The sequence below is a fragment of the Cibotium barometz genome, chromosome 19 (genome assembly GCF_041138505.1).
Source record: "Cibotium barometz isolate CiBa-2024 chromosome 19, ASM4113850v1, whole genome shotgun sequence".
NCBI lineage: Eukaryota > Viridiplantae > Streptophyta > Polypodiopsida > Cyatheales > Cibotiaceae > Cibotium > Cibotium barometz.
This window is the reverse complement of record NC_141064.1, coordinates 8972013-8990840: the sequence shown is the minus strand read 5'-3', so window position 1 is coordinate 8990840 and position 18828 is coordinate 8972013. Positions and strand designations below refer to the sequence as shown.

The 18828-nt window shown below is 43.7% G+C and overlaps 1 protein-coding gene and 1 pseudogene across 2 annotated transcripts in view; both read left to right on the top strand.

The window, feature by feature from the left end:
- Positions 1-2302: 2302 nt before the first annotated feature.
- Positions 2303-18828, top strand: part of LOC147628196 (putative phospholipid-transporting ATPase 9) — a 50085-nt gene continuing 33559 nt past the window's right edge. Inside the window, exon 1 of one of the 2 annotated variants that reach the window (XM_086813246.1) lies at positions 2303-3265. In XM_086813246.1, coding sequence (XP_086669372.1) covers positions 2831-3265 — 435 coding nt within the window. In that variant the 5' untranslated portion in view covers positions 2303-2830. The remainder of the gene's footprint in view (positions 3266-18828) is intronic. The other variant, XM_086813245.1, reaches the window with a different exon arrangement.
- LOC147628197 (uncharacterized) lies at positions 13204-18017 on the top strand (annotated as a pseudogene).

Sequence of the window (18828 nt, the reverse complement as noted above, 5' to 3'; positions counted from 1 at the left end):
GGTTATGTAACTGATGTGCCATGCTCATTGGAGTGTAACAAGTAGTAACTCACACCATGCTAGATGATGTGTATAACGATACTCACACTATGCTCATTGGAGTGTAACAAGTAGTAACTCACACCATGCTAGATGATGTGTATAACGATACTCTCATCACAATGAAACAAGTGGTGAATATATGACATTTCATATTAGGATTAATTGTAGTGTGTGAAGGGCAATTAATTGGGATATGTTTATAGAAATAGGTGATGAGTAGTGCGTGTGTTGCACATAAGGGATCTTGTCTATATCATATTATTTCCTATTATTATTTGTGATTTGATGATGAGTGCGGGCTGATCATGCATGGCTCAGAGGTTCTTATGAACATGGAATACCACAAACACACTCGGAGGTTCATTGACTGAACATGGCTTAGAGGCACCGGGGATAGCTGGCAGCCACACCTCCGAAAAATGGGGAAAAACCCATGGAGAGAGAAAAAATGAGAAGCCATGTTCGGACCTCTGAGTTTACATTGCCGGTTATAACATCGATAGCTTTGAGCATTATGTTGTTGTTGTAGCATTTGCTTCTACACAACTTTTAATGTGTGCAAAAATCACCTTAATGGAATGTGAGAATGTGCGCAAGGTTATTATATGTGCAAATGAGCACAAGGTTATTTTTATTGGCCACGTGCCAAATGTTTGTACAAATTAGTTATGCACGCTTGTGTATGGCGTTGCTATATTCCTAGCACATATGCTAGAAGAGTTTTGATTATTTATACTTAGAGTGTCAACAAGCTCTAGTGCTTGAGCTATTTTTGTAAAAGTGGAAAAGCAAGCCCAATTCTGTATGCACAACTATTAATAGCTCCTTGGGCTATTTATTGAATACAATTCTCAAAATACTCATGTCGTGGAAGTGGAGCTACATGCATGTTCTTTGATTTTATGCTTTTGAGTTATGTTATGGTAGCTATGGTTTATTTTTGTTATTTATAAATTTGTGGATGAATCAATTCTCCATGTACCTTGGTCTTGTAACAAGTCCTCCTTCACAACCATGGTGATAAACAACAAAATCAAATCCTCTTTTAATCAATTTAAATTTTTGTACCTTCTTTATAAGTGCGTGTATTTGTTCTCTTTTATTCACTCCTATAATTTATCTAATATTTGTACATTCTTTATATGTGTGTGTACCAAAGTGTCCAATAAAAAGAAAAAGTCGGCATTCTCTACCGATTTGATGAATAACAAATTTCTCACATTGCCCTAGGTTTCTCAACCCTAACATAAGGTTGTAGGGGTGGCTGGTAATGGGACATGGTCTTATCGTTCTAGGAACCAATACAAGCTCTGTCAAATTAGAATGCATCAAAAGGTTATTTTCCATAGAGAAAGGGGACGCTTCACCACCTCCATTTTCAAATGGTGGTCAAATCGATGGTCACATCTTTAATTACAATAGGAGAACAAGTTCTACTTGGCATATGATCTTTGCAAACCCATTGGAGGCCTTGTCATGTATTAAAGCAAATCGCATACATACCTTTGAAGGTATGATTGGATATTGTATGAAGGATCTCCACAAATCCCACTTTTGCTTTTATGCCCATAACAACACCGCCAACGAAATTAGTAGGAGTTGTATGCTCTATACGGGTAAAAACAAGGTTCGCTTGACTGATCTACAAAAGGAGATTTGCAAGACGTGTTTGTACTGAACGGTTTGTAGAGTTGAAGAGGGAAATATTGGAAGGTGACGACTTCATACCAATGTCTCCAAGAAGAGGCAATGCACACGCACATATACCATATTTGCTAATTTGGTTTTGGTGTTTGTAAAGAGTTATTGGTTTACAATCTAGTTTCCTTTCTTTTTTTCAAACAATTCTCCAGGCCTCTTGCTATTGGTGGTAGTGAATTGTAAGTTTTCTCGTAAAAAGCAATGTATTGCGTCTTATAGTCTAATATATCATGGTTGTCTAAATGTTCTAGTTGTGTGAAAGGTGCCAAGTAGGGTTGCCTAAAGCTTCCAAGACAAGATTGTTTTCTTTTTATTTTTTTCCCGTGTTTTGATGGGCACCCTTGTCCATTACATGTAATTTTTGACGGCCAAGTTTTTCATCGTAGGCCAATAAATATTTTTACAAGTTTTTAACGCTCCCAAAATATGTTTAGCCTTCAACCTTAAGTTGGCCAAAGGATCAAAATGACGAAATACGTCCACGCGCTGCACGTGCCGACGGAAATGACGAAATACGTCCACGCGCTGCACGTGCCGACGGCTCGTAGCCAGCATAACATGCTCACACATACACGGAGCCACGCTTCAATGCGTACCCTTTCCGGGCCTGCCACCTAGGCAGCTGTAGCCTGCAAGCCTTGCACACTGGTCTCCGACCTCCGACCCCTGCGGCTATGGTGTCTCCAGCTTTTACTTCATTCTTCCCTCTGTCCTCACGCATTGCTTCGATTCCCTTTCTCCAGACTCGCATGATAGAAGCGTTTTGGCTATGGCGACATAATTGAAAGTCTCTCTCTCTCTCTCTCTCTCTCTCCCTTTTCCCGCGTCGCTCGGAGAAGCTGCCACTGCCTTTTATTCTTCAAGGAAGCGAAACACATCACGGAAGCGCGTCATTGGCATCAGAGCTGTGAGAATTCGGATCTACATTAGAAGAACTAGGGTTTATTAATTCTTTGCACCAAGCAGGGTTTTTGTCTGCAGCAGCAGGGAGCAGGCAGTGTTCAGAAGCATCATGTATAGAAGAGCGGTGGCAAAGAGGCTAGGACTTCTTTGGTCCATCGTCTGTCAAAGCTAAGCTCTTGAGCCAATGACTACTAAGGGAACATGCAAACTCAGTTTGCAACCAATAGACATGGCAGAATCAAGGCAGAGGAGAATGAGTTGGAGCAATCTTTACGCATACTCATGTGCCAGGCGTTCACATGGAGAGGATGAAGCTTCTTCATCCATAGGAGGCGAGGGCTTCTCTCGAGTTGTGCTGATCAGCAGGCAGGATGAACATCATGTGCGTTACCCTTCCAACTGGGTGTCCACCACCAAATACAACCTGGTGACCTTCTTTCCCAAGGCTCTCTTTGAGCAGTTCCGGCGCGTGGCCAACATCTACTTCCTCTTCACAGCCGCCCTTTCCTTGACTCCGGTTTCTCCTTTCTCGGCCTCAAGTCTGATTTCACCCCTTGTCTTTGTTGTGGGAGTGAGTATGGCAAAGGAGGCTCTCGAAGATTGGCACCGATTCTTGCAGGCAAGTCCACTACATGTTAAGTTTATTTGATAAAAGATTTTGACGAGCAACCTTATCAAGTAGTGGCTTCTGTCTCTCCCTATTTTGCCATTTATTAAGCTTGTGATTATTATTATGGCAGAGGAGGCAATTTTTAGCTTCTATTAACAACTGCTGTTCATCGTTATTCAGCTCTCTAAGCTGGCTAATTTCAGTGTACTCTTACACTGCACACTTGTCTTCTGTTCTCCCCCATATACCATCTGCCATTGTGCTGCATTTGCTGTACAAAATTGAACCAAGCAACATCTATATCCTCTTGTAATGCATCGCAAGGGGATGTGCAGCTGAATGTACCAAATCAACGAAATGAGCATGTGACAAATCACTGTTGTTGATCATAAGTAGCCTTTTGTTAGGTAATGAACAGTCATTGTCAGCCATGCCAAAGCACAGGCCAAGCCATACCGGTGAATGATACCATCTGTGTAAGCATGCCCAGTAATGCGTAAAAGCATTATAATAGAAAGTATAACCCTTCTGACGTGGCATGAGTTGTCTCCACAAATCACATGTATCTAAAGAAGTCATTGTTTGAGCCCAACTTGCTTTTCCGAATGCATTATGTAAGAGCGGTGAGAGGTTTTCTATGAAAGTCGGGCAAATTATTGAAATCCTCTATAATAAAAGCATTTGAAATCCATGGATATGTTCATAAGGAGCGCCACATCGCAGCACTATGTGTAGAAGTTTGTGATGCACAAACACTTGCAAATTTATATAGCTCTCCTGCAATCATACATTGCATCACAAGCCAACGATCATTTGGATCACTGCAACTCATGCTTAACCATCATAAGAGTGTCAGAAAACGCTTGGGTTCTCACATAGAAAATATGATATCTAGAGAAGACTCCTTGTCTTCCAGCAAAACTGTGCTGCTTATGTTCTTGTAAACAAACCACATGGGGATGTATAGTGTTTAAATATGACCAAAAAAGCCTCCATTTATTTGCATCACAGAGGCTTTGTATATTGTAAGTAAAGCACTTGATTGGTATGAATATATTTATAATATGAGTGAAAAGAGAGGCTATATCTCAACTTGCAAGGTAGCCTAACTGCTTATGCCACCATGTAAAGAGCATTTTGCATCTTGAACATCAACTATATTTCAATGCAATGGGGTTTGTGTGCCATGAGCAAACAAAGAATCACCCTTCACTAATGTAGCACACATCCTACCTACTCTTGAAATCTTGCCTTAAGTGTTAGGCATTCTTGTAGTTGATCAAGATGTAGAAGCTCCCTTTGTCCAATGGAGAGGCCTTTGACTAGGAGTTTTTTTTTTGGGAGTTTGTCATGCATCAGAATCAAGTTTGTCTGTTTCTTTTCCATTTACCACATGAGAGCTTGTTGTGGCAACTTTCGCTTTCCCTTTATGCAAGCTTGTATGCGGCGGTAATTGCGTAACATTCTTCTTCTTTTGAGTTTGCACTGAAGTCATAGGAGCAGCTTGTGGAGAGGGCATGGCCGCAACAGGCGCTTGTAATAGAAGCGACGGACATTTCGATTGCATGTGTCCAAACTTTTTGCAAGGTTTCGCTATTTAATCTTAAAGAATACATAATCACCTTCAAGGTTTCGCTATTTAATCTTAAAGAAAATTCTTGTGTCGGGATTCCTTGCATTTCAACATCCATTGCTACCCTGTCAGGGGTTGGTTTGTCTATATCTTAAAGAATACATAATCTATTTACATTGCTAGAAGATTTGGGAGGGTATACAACCTTACCCGGTGATTCAGTAAAAAAAGACAATGCAGGGCACATATACACTCAGAGATCTACCATTCCTACCCACACATGGTATCTATGCTTGATAAAATCTTTAGTAGGCAACCAAGGGTAAACATGCATCATTTGTTGTCCAAAGAACAAAGGCAACTTTTCCAATAGCATTTGTTTGTACTTGGATTCAGTGAGAATCACCTCTTAAAAACCTCGCGTTGCAAAGTAAACCCCTCCCATGAAGCATCCCCCAAGCATGGCTCTTATCCATTGACCAACTTTTGCTGGAGAAGACATTTTACTAAGGAAAAAAATAATTATTACTTTTTGTGATAATTTCGTTATCGGATCGAAGAGATCATGGCCCAAGATTCTCAAACGATAATCCGGCATAGGAGCATCCTAGGCTCGTTGAATGTCCACAAATCCTTCCTCAAGAGTGTCACAAAATTGTTGCAATTTCGGATTGTCGAGGTTGCAACTCAGATTATAATTGTCTGCGTTTGGGCTCGCCAGAAGAATCCTGTCTATGATAAGTAGGCGTAGGTTGTACCATGATGGAAAGAAAAACTCACACAGACAGGTTGTCTCACACACACACACACACGCACACACACACACACACACACACACACACACACATGCACACACACGGAGCTGTGCACGCGCACACATGGGCGTTGCGGTTTGCAAATTGCAGGATGAGGGGAAGCGAAGGAGGAATGATAGGAAATAGGCTACAACAGGTTTAGACGAGCAAGCAAGTACATGCGATGACAAGTGAGTAGGCGGATAGTCACGACAGCAAATCACTCTTCATATTGATTACATACCGGATGGAAACAACAGCAGGAGAAGGCGAAACTGCAATGGTAGTAGGTATAACTGATGGTAGGTCACGCACACACTTTTTTTTGTTTGTTGTGGACGGGCATGCATACACCTTTTTTTTATAGTGAAACCACCCTCATTAGAAAAAACAATGTACATTCATAGATGTCCCAGAGGTAGCTCCTACTTAGTTCATAAATGGTGGGAAAACATTTATAGTTGTTGGAAGAAAAGCCCTCCAATTTCATGAGAATCTCGGAGGGATTGTAAAAGGGCTATTTGAAAGTAAGCAAAGAGCTGAATATCTTCACCAGAGAAGAGGAGTTGATTCCGAGCATGGTAGATGGTTCACGATGCCAGAATCTAGTCCAGTTAAGGAAGTTTGTATAATTTGGTAGTGGAGGAGAAAGGCAACCAAAAAGCCAAAACATTTGCTCAAAACGCCTCCCAAGAAAACGAGCCTGGAGGTAATCGGACAAATCATCAAGAAAACCCCGAGAGTGAAGCAATTCCAAAGAAGGAGACGCGCTGTTTTTCTAGGATGGGAGTACCACCTACAAGATGTAGTGGCAATATGCCTTCGTGTCTAAAGAGTTCCCACTGGGAATACCCCAACCAAACATCTCCATAGAAAGTCATTCCTTGAGGGGGAATCCGCTCTTCCAAATTCTTTTTAATGCAGCTTTCCACCAAGCAAGACATTGTGACATATGCTAGAGGCGATTTGCATGATCGTCAATCCATGGGGGCGGTAAGAGCAACTTGTAAGCGTTGGCTGCAGACAATTGGTAAAAAGGGATAGGAGTATATCTTGGAAGTTGCCTATCAAAACGACAATCTTGAAGTCTCTCTCCCTCGAGTTTGATTTCCTCTCCTTAGTAGCTTATTTTAGTTTATTTATTTTTGATCTTTCAAGTGCTTTGTTTTTGTCTTTGCCCTTCTTCACTATTATTTCTTTTTTGCCCTTCTTCACTGTTATTTCTTTCTCAAATCTCTCAATTCGTAAGTTCAGATTTTTCTGACCTTATGAAGGTATATAATGCTATCATTTGGAAGATTCCTTGCCTTTCTTTATCAACTATTGATGCAAGTTATGCCTAGGGATAGACAAACTCAGGATCATACTGAAATGATACTCCTCAAGTTTGCTTGGATTCACCCACTGATGGCTTGGGATCTTGAGACTGAAAGTGACCTTTAAATGGTCCCTTTAAAGTGATATAATTGAGCCTTTTCTTTTTCAATGCCAGCTTTGCTGATACTTTGTGTCAAACTGCCTAAGGTGTTGATTTTGAATCTTCATGAAGCTTACATATCTTGTACCCATGTCTTTTTTTAACTCACCGGACTGACTGTACACGATAGTACCATTGCTCGAGCATCCCAATGTTTCTAGCATACCTCCATGTTCTCTTGTATTGAATCAGGCATCGGGAAGGACACAAGGACAGTCATATTATTATCTTTCCATTGTGGATAATGTACTTCCTACAAGAGGCAGTGAGAACTTGGAACCACGAGTTACTGAACTCCACACTAATATGATGCTAGTCTTGCATCTCTGAAAGTGAATTCTCCGTCTCGATCAAGGCTGAATATTTTTTGCTTTGAGCCTTTGCTGTCACACTATTGAAATCTTTGACTGTGGCAAATTCTGTGTTTTGTCCAATCTGGCTAGGCATTGTGTGCAGTTACTATAAGCTGTGGGGATTGGCCTTGATCAAGAATTTTGCATGATATAAGAAATGCTTCCTCGTGTAAGGCAGCCTGGATGGAACATTAGCAATTCATAGCTGCAATAATTTTGTAACTTCAGAATGTTTGCTGTAGAGGCTCAATTGTATCATTGTGGGACATGTTTTTACCCTGTTCGTTTTATTTGTGTATGGAACATACCGCACTTTAGACATATGGTCCACTTAGTTTTTGAAATGTTCCTCCTTTCAAGTTTCTTAATTTGCCTTTATAAAGTTTCTTAATTGCTGAACTTGTTAAAGTTCCTCACATATGAACAAGGTTCTTAGGTACCTCTATCTTTGCCGAGCTCTATTCTTTTGCTCTCGGTATACTAGGTAGGGAGGGATTAAACTTCCAATAGTACAGGGCTGCGTATAGTTGTATGTGGAGGCTTGGAGCTCTCTCTCTCTCATGAGGACACCAACCAGGTTATCCGGTTAGATCTTCTCAGCATCTACACCCACTGCACATGGATCACACCTTTGGAGCTCCCACCGAAGATGCACTTCTATAGATATTACTTCCTCAGGCTCATTGAGGATGGATTCATCCAGTACGTGTGCTACCTGACTGTTCACATGTCCCATGCCACGTGGATTGTGATTGGCGAGTACGGGTTTCCTCCCACCACCTCAGAGTGGAGATAGGTAGAGTTGAGCGTGTCTTTAGAGCCCGGGAGCTCATACGAAGACCCAAGGAGGGGAGGATTTGCCTATTATGCCACACAGAGGTTGAAACAGAGGAGCATTACATATGTCGTTGCCCAGTATGGCCACCACGGGAGGGTTCACTGTCTGTTCCATGAGGGATTTGGCCTGGGAGTGGGTTTCGTCTATTATGCCTTAGAGTGGAGACACTCATACGGAGACCCAAGGAGGAGAGGATTTGCCTATTATGCCATGCAGAGGTTGACACAGAGGAGCATTACACATGTCGCTGCCCAGTATGGCCACCACGGGAGGGTTCCATGAGGGATTTGGCCCACTCTCTAGGATCATTGTCACATGCGGAAGCTCTGGGAGTCTTCTTTCAGCCCTAAACACCATCTTGGAACAACTTGATGCAAAATGCATACAAAGGATAGAGAAGAGAGAGAGAGAGATAGCTGAGTATTGAGTTTATTCATATGGTACAAGAAGGATGTACAATCTTGCAGCCCTTGGCTGCCTTGGAAAGGTAGTAAACTACCTAATATAAGCCCTAGTCTAGTGATCCGATCCAAGAAGGATTGAATGAATAAAAACAATGAGCAACATTGCGTTTTATAGGTCTTGGAATAAACTAGTGGACTAGCCGACTGTTGCTCGGCCAGGTCCTGGACAAAACCATGTTTTTCTTGCTGTAGCCGATAGGTCCTCTGCTCACTCATGTGCTGGCCGACAACACCTCTTGTTCACCACGAGTCGTTTGCTTGCCAAAAATAGCAACCCATACTCCTGATCTGGTTCTAACCTAACTCTTTATCTTGTTGCCCTTTAGGATTAGCTTTGAGAATAGCTGTGCACATGACATCCCCCTCTACTAAACTTGATGACGTGATTCTTGAACATTGTCTCTGGTCTTCTTTCGTGAGTATCGAGTCTGGCGCTCTCACTCCACCCCTTGGAGGATCATCCTCCCGTGGAACTGTTGCCTGAAAGCCTTTCCTGGTGTGCCCCAAGTTGCACCCGACTCACAGGATTGCCATTCCCTTGGGTTTTGTGGAGCACCACCAACCAACCTCTTGGGAATTGCTTCCATGTTTGGTGTTCCTTTCTTTGGGCCTTGTACCTGTGCACTTTCCTGTACATTGGACCTGCGCACCTTCATCTAGGACTTCCGATTGAATTAGTGTTTAGCCTTGCTAAGCCTTATTGCTCTGATACCAATGTAACATGTGGAAGCTTTGGGAGTCTTCTTTCAGCCGGAAACATCATCTTGGAACATGCTGATGCAAAACGCAAGGAGAAGATAGAGAAGAGAGAGAGAGAGATAGTTGATTATTCAGTATATTACAATGTACAAAAAGATAAACAATCTTGCAACCCTTGGTTGCCTTCATGAAAAGGTAGAAACCCTAATCTATGCCTATTCTATGACCCAGCCTATGAGAGGTTGAATGAGTGACAATGAGCCAAGCTTTGCCTATTTATAGGCCTTGAATGCCTTGGTGGGCTGGCTGACTTGCTATCGGCCAAGTCCCCTGGACAGCATACCTGACTTGCTGTAGCCGACATATGTCCTTCCTCTTGCACACTGGCCGATAGCTTCCTGGGTAGTCCCATCGCCTTTCTGCCCATACCTTAGTTGCTATAGCTCCACAATCAGCTCCAAATTAGTTCTATCTAGTTCTTTATCTTGTTGCCCTTTAGGATTAGACTTGGGATTAGCCAGTGCATGTCTTGCACATGACATCCCCCTCTGCTAAACTTGATGATGGAATTCCAAATCTCTGTTCTTGGATGACTGTCATCATCCCGTTGTCTATTCACGAAGTCCCAACTTGTCATCCTTCCCTTCTTGGCAACCTTTTCATTGAAAACCCGGCCCAGACTCCAAATCCACTCCAACTCAGATGAAGATCCGTGCATCTGTTCCATCCAGTCTCCTTTCCATTCATGCCTTGTCCTTGAACACTTTCTCTAGTCTTCTTTCTTGAGTATCGAGTTTGGCGCTCTCACTCCACCCCTTGGAGGATCATCCTCCCGTGGAACCGTTGCCTGAACGCCTTTCTTGGTGTGCCCCAAGTGGCACTTAACTCACAGGATTGCTATTCCCTTGGGTTTTGTGGAACACCACCAACCAACCTCTTGGGAATTCTTCCATGACTTGTGTTCTTTTCCTTGGGCCTCATACCTGAGCACTTTCCTGTACCTTGGACCTGTGCACCCTCATCTGGGACTGAATCAATATTTAGCCTTACTGAGCCTCATGCTAAGACAATGTTGCCTATTTCCCACACCATCAAAAGATGAAGACACGGGCGATGGTTTCATTCATGCGTGATGTAGGAAGGGTGGGTGGGACATCGGTAGCAACAATATCTCAGAACCAGCTTGAAGCTCTGATACCAATGTCACATGGAGAAGCTCCGAGAGTCTTCTTTCAGCCTAAACGCCATCTTGGAACAACTTGATGCAAAACGCATACAGAGGATAGAGAAGAGAGAGAGAGATAACTAAGTATTCAGTATATTCATATGGTACAAAAAGGATGTACAATCTTGCAGCCCTTGGCTGCCTTGAAAAGGTAGTAAAATACCTAATCTAAGCCCTAATCTAGTGATCCAATCCAAGAAGGATTGAATGAATAAAAATGATGAGCAACATTGCCTTTTATAGGCCTTGGAATAAACTAGTGGACTAGCCAACTGCCGGTCCTCCGCTCACTCATGCGCTGGCTGACAGCACCTCGTCCACCACTAGTCATTTGGTTGCCAAAAACAGCAACCCATTCTCTTGATCTGGTTCTAACCTATCTCTTTATCTTGTTGCCCTTCAGGATTAGCTCTGAGAGCAGCCCTGCACATGTCTTGCACATGACACATTGACTTGCGGGACCAGCGTTGCCTAGGGCTCTTCTTGCTTGAGCTCCGCAGACACGGGGACACTTTCTTGAGTGAGCTTCGGGCCCTGCCACTGCAACCCCTCCCTCACCAGCCAACCTTCACTAGCTTTCTCCGGACCCAGGAGGAGGACACCCAGAAAATGGATCTCGTGGACCCACCTGGATCTGCTCGGGACCCACCTCACTGAGAGGAGTTGCCCCGGACTGCGCCTCTGCATTCCAGCGTGCCTGATGCCCCAGGTCCCCCGGAACATCGGCCACGATCCCCTCATCATGTCACGATTGTGACTTAGTTCATTATACACAGTCTCCTCATGGTTACAGATATTGAAGTGACATGATTACAGAGGACCCCTACACTCAGAAGGTCACGACTATTCGCTCTAGAGACATGCCTCTTCATCAAGAGCCACACTCCTTCGACGACTGGTCACACCCCTTCGCTCTAGGGTTGCAACTCTTCACCCAATGGTTGCAGCTATTCGTCCAAAGGATGCGTCTCTTCGCCTAGAGTCATGACTATTGGTCATGGGATGTGTCTTTTCATTCGTGTCTCTTAGACTCCTATATAAGGAGCCTGTTGTATCACAATTTCAATCAATCAATCAAACATCTGTGTTTAAGTCTACTTTCAGTTTCAGTCTTAAATACACAGATAGTGGATGAAATACTAAGTAATAACAGTAATCCTCACAGTGGTATCAGAGCAAAATTTTTTTTCCCGGGCCTACGGTTGTGAGCCTCTCACCCTCTCCGCTCTACTCCCCTACCCGGCGTTGTATGGAAGCAGAAGAAAGATGGAACCTGCATCTACGAGTATGAGGTAACCTAAACCTTCTTTCTCAATTCACATATAGAAGACAGATGCACAGATGTGTGTGTGGCGTACCTGGTGAGCGTGCAGAGATTTCCTGCTGGTAGCCCTTCGTGAGCCTCTTCATCGGGTTGTGCCCTTTCGTGCATGGGTTCGCATCCCTTCACACGAACGATGGCACCAAGAGATGGCACCTCTTCGCATGGCACCCCTTCGCTGCTGAATTTGGAGCCCCCCCCCTCTCTTCGCCTTGTTTGCTGCCAGCGTGCCTCTTGATTGCTAAGAGTGGCTGCCGGTCGGCGATGTGATCCAGCCTTCGAAGCGGCGCATCCTTCCAGTCGGCGAAGCGTCAACTTTTCAACAAAGAAAAAAAACGTAACGATTCACATTAACAAAAAGCCTTATGATTTAAGACTTATACACTTAAGCCTTTTTTTTTTAATACACGTGGCTTCGACAAGCCACGTAAGCAGTCGGGCGCCAGCATCCCACGGCCGCCAGCGCAAGGAAACCTGCCGCCGCCGACCAGCGCAAGGACACCCGCCAGCGACCAGCGCAAGGAAACCAGCCGACCAACGCATTAAAAAAAAAAATAAATATAAAAGAGCGAATGGGGCCAGCGCAACGAATTCATCCGCCGGCCAGCCCATTCGCTTCTCTCGCACGCTGTTCCACACAAGGTGCGCTCCTCTCCCACGCTGCCATGCCAGGGACTTCTCTCCACTCTGGCACACACTCCCCTTCTCAACCAGGTGTCCAATGGAACCCAACAGCAATCAGCCCGCGCCTTACATCTCGTACATAGACGAGGTCCCGGAAGCCATATTGCCCGAAAATCCTCGCGAGACACCCACACCGGAGCCCGTCCCATTACCCGAACCTGTTGCAGAACCTGTTCCGGCTCCAGTTTATGTACCAGGTCCCCTGGACTTTTTATTATACGTCAGTCACCGCCACGCCACTCAGTTCCAGGCGTGGGTGATCTAGCATATTTACTTGACGTGTCCAGCACACCATCTTGCTCATTACGAGTTTATTTTGGGACGGTACCCACATCTTGCATATTTCCTGGACGAGTGCCGTGTGGATGCAGTGAACCGGATCATCTCGCTCCAGCCCTTGGTTCGAGTATACAGCGAGCTCATTCTGCCAGATTACACTCCCTTAACCCCTGCAGAGACACCTCCTCTCGACGAGGTGGAAGACTTCGAGCCTTCGGAGTTAGGCTCCGATTTCTTAGCAGAATTGGGAGACGATTCACTGTCACTCTCTCCTCCAGCAGTACCACATATTTCACCAGCTTCTCTGCGCTACTCCCTCTAGTAGATCCAACATGCCATCTATCTCAGAGGAAGAGGGCCAGCAACAAGACGAGCAAATGCAGGCCATTACATTATTACGCGAGCAGATGGAGACACTTCAGCAGACTTTTTCGACAAGTCTATCTACCATTAGCAGCAGCAGACGGCTCGACCAGTTGCAGCGGCCCCATCCAGCGCGCACACCAGCCAGTGATCCACAACCATCTTCTTCAGAGACTTCGGTAGCAGAAAATGAAGATGAACCAGATCCAACTGCCGAGGTAAACAATGCAGAACTCCAACTTCTTTATAAAATATTTAATGTTGCACAAAAAAAAGAAACTCGATGTCAAACTGTCTGCCCCTTATAATGGTCGCCGCGACAAGCGCGTGCTTGACCAATGGATATTCAAAATGGAGGTATATTTGACCAATACCGATTTGGTCGAAAGCAAGAAGGTGGCTTTAGCCAGTTCCCTACTCAAGGATACAGCACTTCTATGGTGGCAACGACGTGTTGCAGACGGTAAACACACTCCTACTTGGGATAAATTCCGGCGCGCCCTCCGCAAGGCCTTTGAACCTGCCAGTGCGGTCTACCATGCCCAGTCTGCTCTCCGCTGCCTGAGGCAAACAGGATCCTCAGCCGCCTATATCACAGAGTTCCAACGTTTAACTCTGGAAATTGAGAGCCTCGGCCCCGCTGACAAGCTACACAGCTTCATCGATGGGCTTGCACCCAACTTACAGGAAGATGTGCAGAAGTTCAACCCTCTCACCATAGATGCTGCTATTGCCTACGTAGAGCGCCTTGGAGATCTACGACGACAACCCAGGACATCCTTCTTTGGCAATCGGTCCTCAAACAGTGCTCGTTTCTCCCAGCACAATCGCAGAGGAAATTTATCTCAACCTGAGTCTCACTATTCCCAATCCTCTGGTCAGCAATCTACTCGGCAACAGCCCTTTCGGCCTAGATTTTCAGGTCAGGCAGCAGTCTCCCAAACAGGATCCTCTTCCAACAACAATCAGAATCGAGGACGCAACTGGCAAGATTGCCGACCCAACAATCGCCGCAATTTTCGCCGCGATACCTCAGCAGGTCAGCAAGCCTCTACATCGGCACCTTCAACCTCTCAAGCCAACCCTTCAGGTCTTTGCACAATTTGCAATGGACCACACAGGTGGTATGAGTGCCCAAAGCGTAATTCTCGCCAGAATTCCAACATGGAATGTTTCCCAGAAGGTGAACATGGACATCCTCATCATCCTTCTGCGCCAGAAAAAGGCAAGCAGGTGGTTCATGCAGTGGGAGTTTCTAAAGTTGTCAGTGCTTTAATGCTGAATGCCCACAACCATACTTCAGTGCCTGTTAACCTTTCCAATCAAGTTTTGAGCTTATTGGGATTTATTGGCCAGCATCCTATCAATGTTCTTGTTGATAGTGGATGCTCGACTAATTTTGTGGGAACTACTCTCGTCAGCAAGTTGCGATTACCTACTCAGCAGAGTGCGGAAGTTTTCCAAGTGGAACTTGCAGATGGTTCTTTCCTACATTGCAGTAAACGGATTCAGCAGTTGCATTTTCAGATTCAGGACTATCAGGATCAACTGAATTTCTCTATTATGCCTTTGTCACACTATGACATGATCCTTGGACAGTCTTGGTTATATGAGTATGATCCTTTGATCAGCTTTCGAGATCATTCCATTCGACTTTATCATAATCATCGAGAAATGGAATTACGAGGGTTGTTTAATTCTAAGCCGATTACTGTGGTTTCTGCTATGCAAGTCAAACGCTTAGTGCGTAAACGCGACAGCACTTCTGCCTTAGTTATGTTGCGAGAAGCAGAAGACAATACAGTTGACCAATCGGAATCCTCGCCATCAGATATTTCTTATTTACAACAGCCCTTCTTTCAACCTTATAAGGATTTATTTCCTGACGAGCTGCCAACGACATTGCCTCCTCGACATTCTGTAGATCATACGATTGATCTAATTCCTGGACAACCACCGCCAGTTCGAGCTCCTTATCGAGTTTCTTATTCAGAATCTCAAGAAATTCAGAGACAATTGGCAGAGTTGTTGGATAAAGGTCATATACGTCCAAGCAAAAGTCCTTTTGGTGCTCTAGTTTTATTGGTCAAGAAGAAGAATGGATCTATGCGACTTTGCATTGATTATCGTGCCCTTAATAAGCAGACAATCAAGAATAAGTTTCCCTTGCCCCGCATCGATGAGCTCTTTGATCAGTTGCTTGGTGCGAAGATATTTTCGAAGATTGATCTGAAGTCAGGCTATCATCAAATCAGGATTCGAATTGGAGATGAGTATAAGACAGCTTTCAGAACAAAGTATGGACATTATGAATTTTTGGTCATTCCTTTTGGGTTAACCAATGCCCCAGCTACTTTCATGACTTTGATGAATGACATCTTTGGTCCTTACTTGGATAAGTTTGTCATCGGTTATCTGGATGACATTTTGGTCTTCAGTAGACTTTAGCAGATCACAAGCAACATTTGCAGATTGTCTTCGACGTACTCCGTACGAATGTCTTGTACATCAACAAGAAGAAGAGTCAGTTTTTCAAAGATCATGTGGAATATCGTGGACACATCATCTCTGGACATGGTATTGCAGTTGATCCTAAGAAGATAAAGGTCATTGTTGATTGGCCTTTGCCACTTACAATTTCAGATGTGCGATCTTTCTTGGGATTAGCAAATTTTTACCACACCAAGGTTCACAAGTTCTCAGAGATTGATGCTCCTTTGACGGCCCTCACAAAGTTAGATAAATTGCAATGGTCACTTGAAGCTGAAAAGTCCTTTAATGATCTTAAGCATGCGTTGACAACTACGCCTGTTTTGGCTATTGCCGATCCAACTCAGCCGTTTGACGTCATGACCGATGCTTCGGATAGAGCATCTGGAGGCGTTCTTATGCAGAATGATCGTGTTATTGCTTTTGATAGTCATAAATTTTCGGCTATTCAAATGCGATATCCCGTTTATGACAAGGAATTTTTGGCAATTGTTCATGCTTATAGAACGTGGAAGCATTATCTTCTTGGTGCAGATTCAGTGGTTAAGACAGATCATCAGTCTTTGACTTACATCTTTACTCAGCCAGTGATGAATCCTCGTCAAGGACGATGGGTTGAATTTTTGGCGAATTTTCACATGGCGATACTCTATGTTCCTGGATTACAGAATGTGGTAGCAGATGCTTTGAGCCGCATGCCTCGAGCTACAAACTTTGCTATCTCAAATGTGCAGATGGAGATTCCTGCATGTTTTAAGCATGAGTATTTGACAGATAGAGACTTTGGAGATGTCTTTCGAGCTCTCAAATCTCTTCATCCTACTGTTGCAGAAATGAATATGTTTGCCGCATATACAATTGCAGATGATTTACTTTATTACTTAGATCGCATTTGTGTTCCTCACAATGCATCTTTGCGGAAACTCCTTATCAAGAGCATCATGAAGTACCCTTTGCAGCTCATCCTGGAATTAACAAGACATATCGTCTGTTATCAGCAACATACTTTTGCCCTCAGATGCAATAGGATGTTATTAAGTTTGTTAAAGCTTGTCACTCTTGTCAAATTATGAAAGCTTCACGACAACTTCCTCAAGGATTGCTTCAGCCTTTGCCAGTTCCTCAGGAAAGATGGGAAAGCATAAGCATGGATTTCATCACTACTTTGCCGTGTTCGCAGAAAGGCAATGCTCAAATTTTAGTAGTGGTTGATCGGTTTTCCAAAATGGCACATTTTATTCCTTGCAAGAAGACAGTTTCTGCTCCAGATCTTGCAGCGTTGTTCGTACAGCATATTTTCAGAATTCATGGATTGCCAAGATCTATTGTTTCTGACAGAGATCCGAAGTTTACTGGACATTTTTGGACTTCCTTATTCAAATCTCTTGTTCAGTTCTGCTTATCATCCTCAGACAGATGGACAGACAGAAAGAGTAAATCAAATTTTGGAAGAAATGCTTAGACATTATATTCAGACAAGATTAGCTTCTTGGGAAGAATATTTGTCTCTTGTGGAGTTTGCTTACAACAATTCTCCGCATTCAGTCACTGGAATGACTCCTTTTCAAGCAGCATATGGTCACACTCCGCTTGTGCCCACAAACTTTGTTCTTCAACACAAGGTGGCATTAGCAGATCAGTTGATTCAAGAAATGCAAGATATTCTTGTGCAAGTTCGAGACAGACTGGTTCATGTTCAGCAGAAATATCAAAAGTATGCGAATAAGCACAGAAGGCATACTGAGTTTCAAGAAGGTGACTTGGTTTTGCTTTATGTTGCACCGCATCGATATAAGACAGTAAAGTCAGTCTTTCCGAAGTTGCGACCGCGTTTCTATGGTCCATTTAAAGTTATAAAGAAGATTTCAGTTGTCAGTTATAAGTTGGATCTTCCACCATCTTGGGGAAAAATTCATCCGACATTTCACATCTCTTGGCTCAAGGAATACATACAAGGAGATTCATCTATTCCGGAGTTATCTTCTTATGTTCCTGAGATTGAAGATGATCACATTATTCTTGTTCCTGAGAAGATTCTTGACGTTCGTCAGAAAGAAACAAGACGGAAGATTACTACAGAATTTCTTGTTAAGTGGATGGACTTGGATGAGTCAGATTCTACTTGGCAGACAGATGAAGAAATGCAACAATATCCTCAACTCCTCCAAGAATTCTTTGGCAGACGACCGACTCTCATTTAATCACATGGGTTTTATTTTAAATGGGAGGGAATGTCACGATTGTGACTTAGTTCATTATACACAATCTCCTCATGGTTACAGATATTGAAGTGACATGATTACAGAGGACCCCTACACTCAGAAGGTCACGACTATTCGCTCTAGAGACATGCCTCTTCATCAAGAGCCACACTCCTTCGACGACTGGTCACACCCCTTCGCTCTAGGGTTGCAACTCTTCACCCAATGGTTGCAGCTATTCGTCCAAAGGATGTGTCTCTTCGCCTAGAGTCATGACTATTGGTCATGGGATGTGTCTTTTCATTCGTGTCTCTTAGACTCCTATATAAGGAGCCTGTTGTATCACAATTTCAATCAATCAATCAAACATCTGTGTTTAAGTCTACTTTCAGTTTCAGTCTTAAATACACAGATAGTGGATGAAATACTAAGTAATAACAGTAATCCTCACACATCAGCTCTAGATTCAGGACATGCTCCAACGCCATCGAGCTGCCTTTCCATGTGACGTAGCTGAGGGGGACCCCATACTCACTAGCCTCATGCATGATATTTTGGACAGTGGTATACCATCTATTGGGGGCTGATGCTCCTCTCATGTTTCATGTTCATGTTCTTGGTATTTCATGATGAGATTTCCGTGGACAGTTTTGTACGTGATCAGCCTCTCCTCCCCTCTCTCTCTTCCTTAACACACACACATGCCTGCACACATGTGCTTGTGTGCACACACACACAACTTCGCCATTGACATTTTCCATTTATTGGTTGTGCAAGAATGATCTTTTTCTAGTCATGCAGTTTGTTTTCT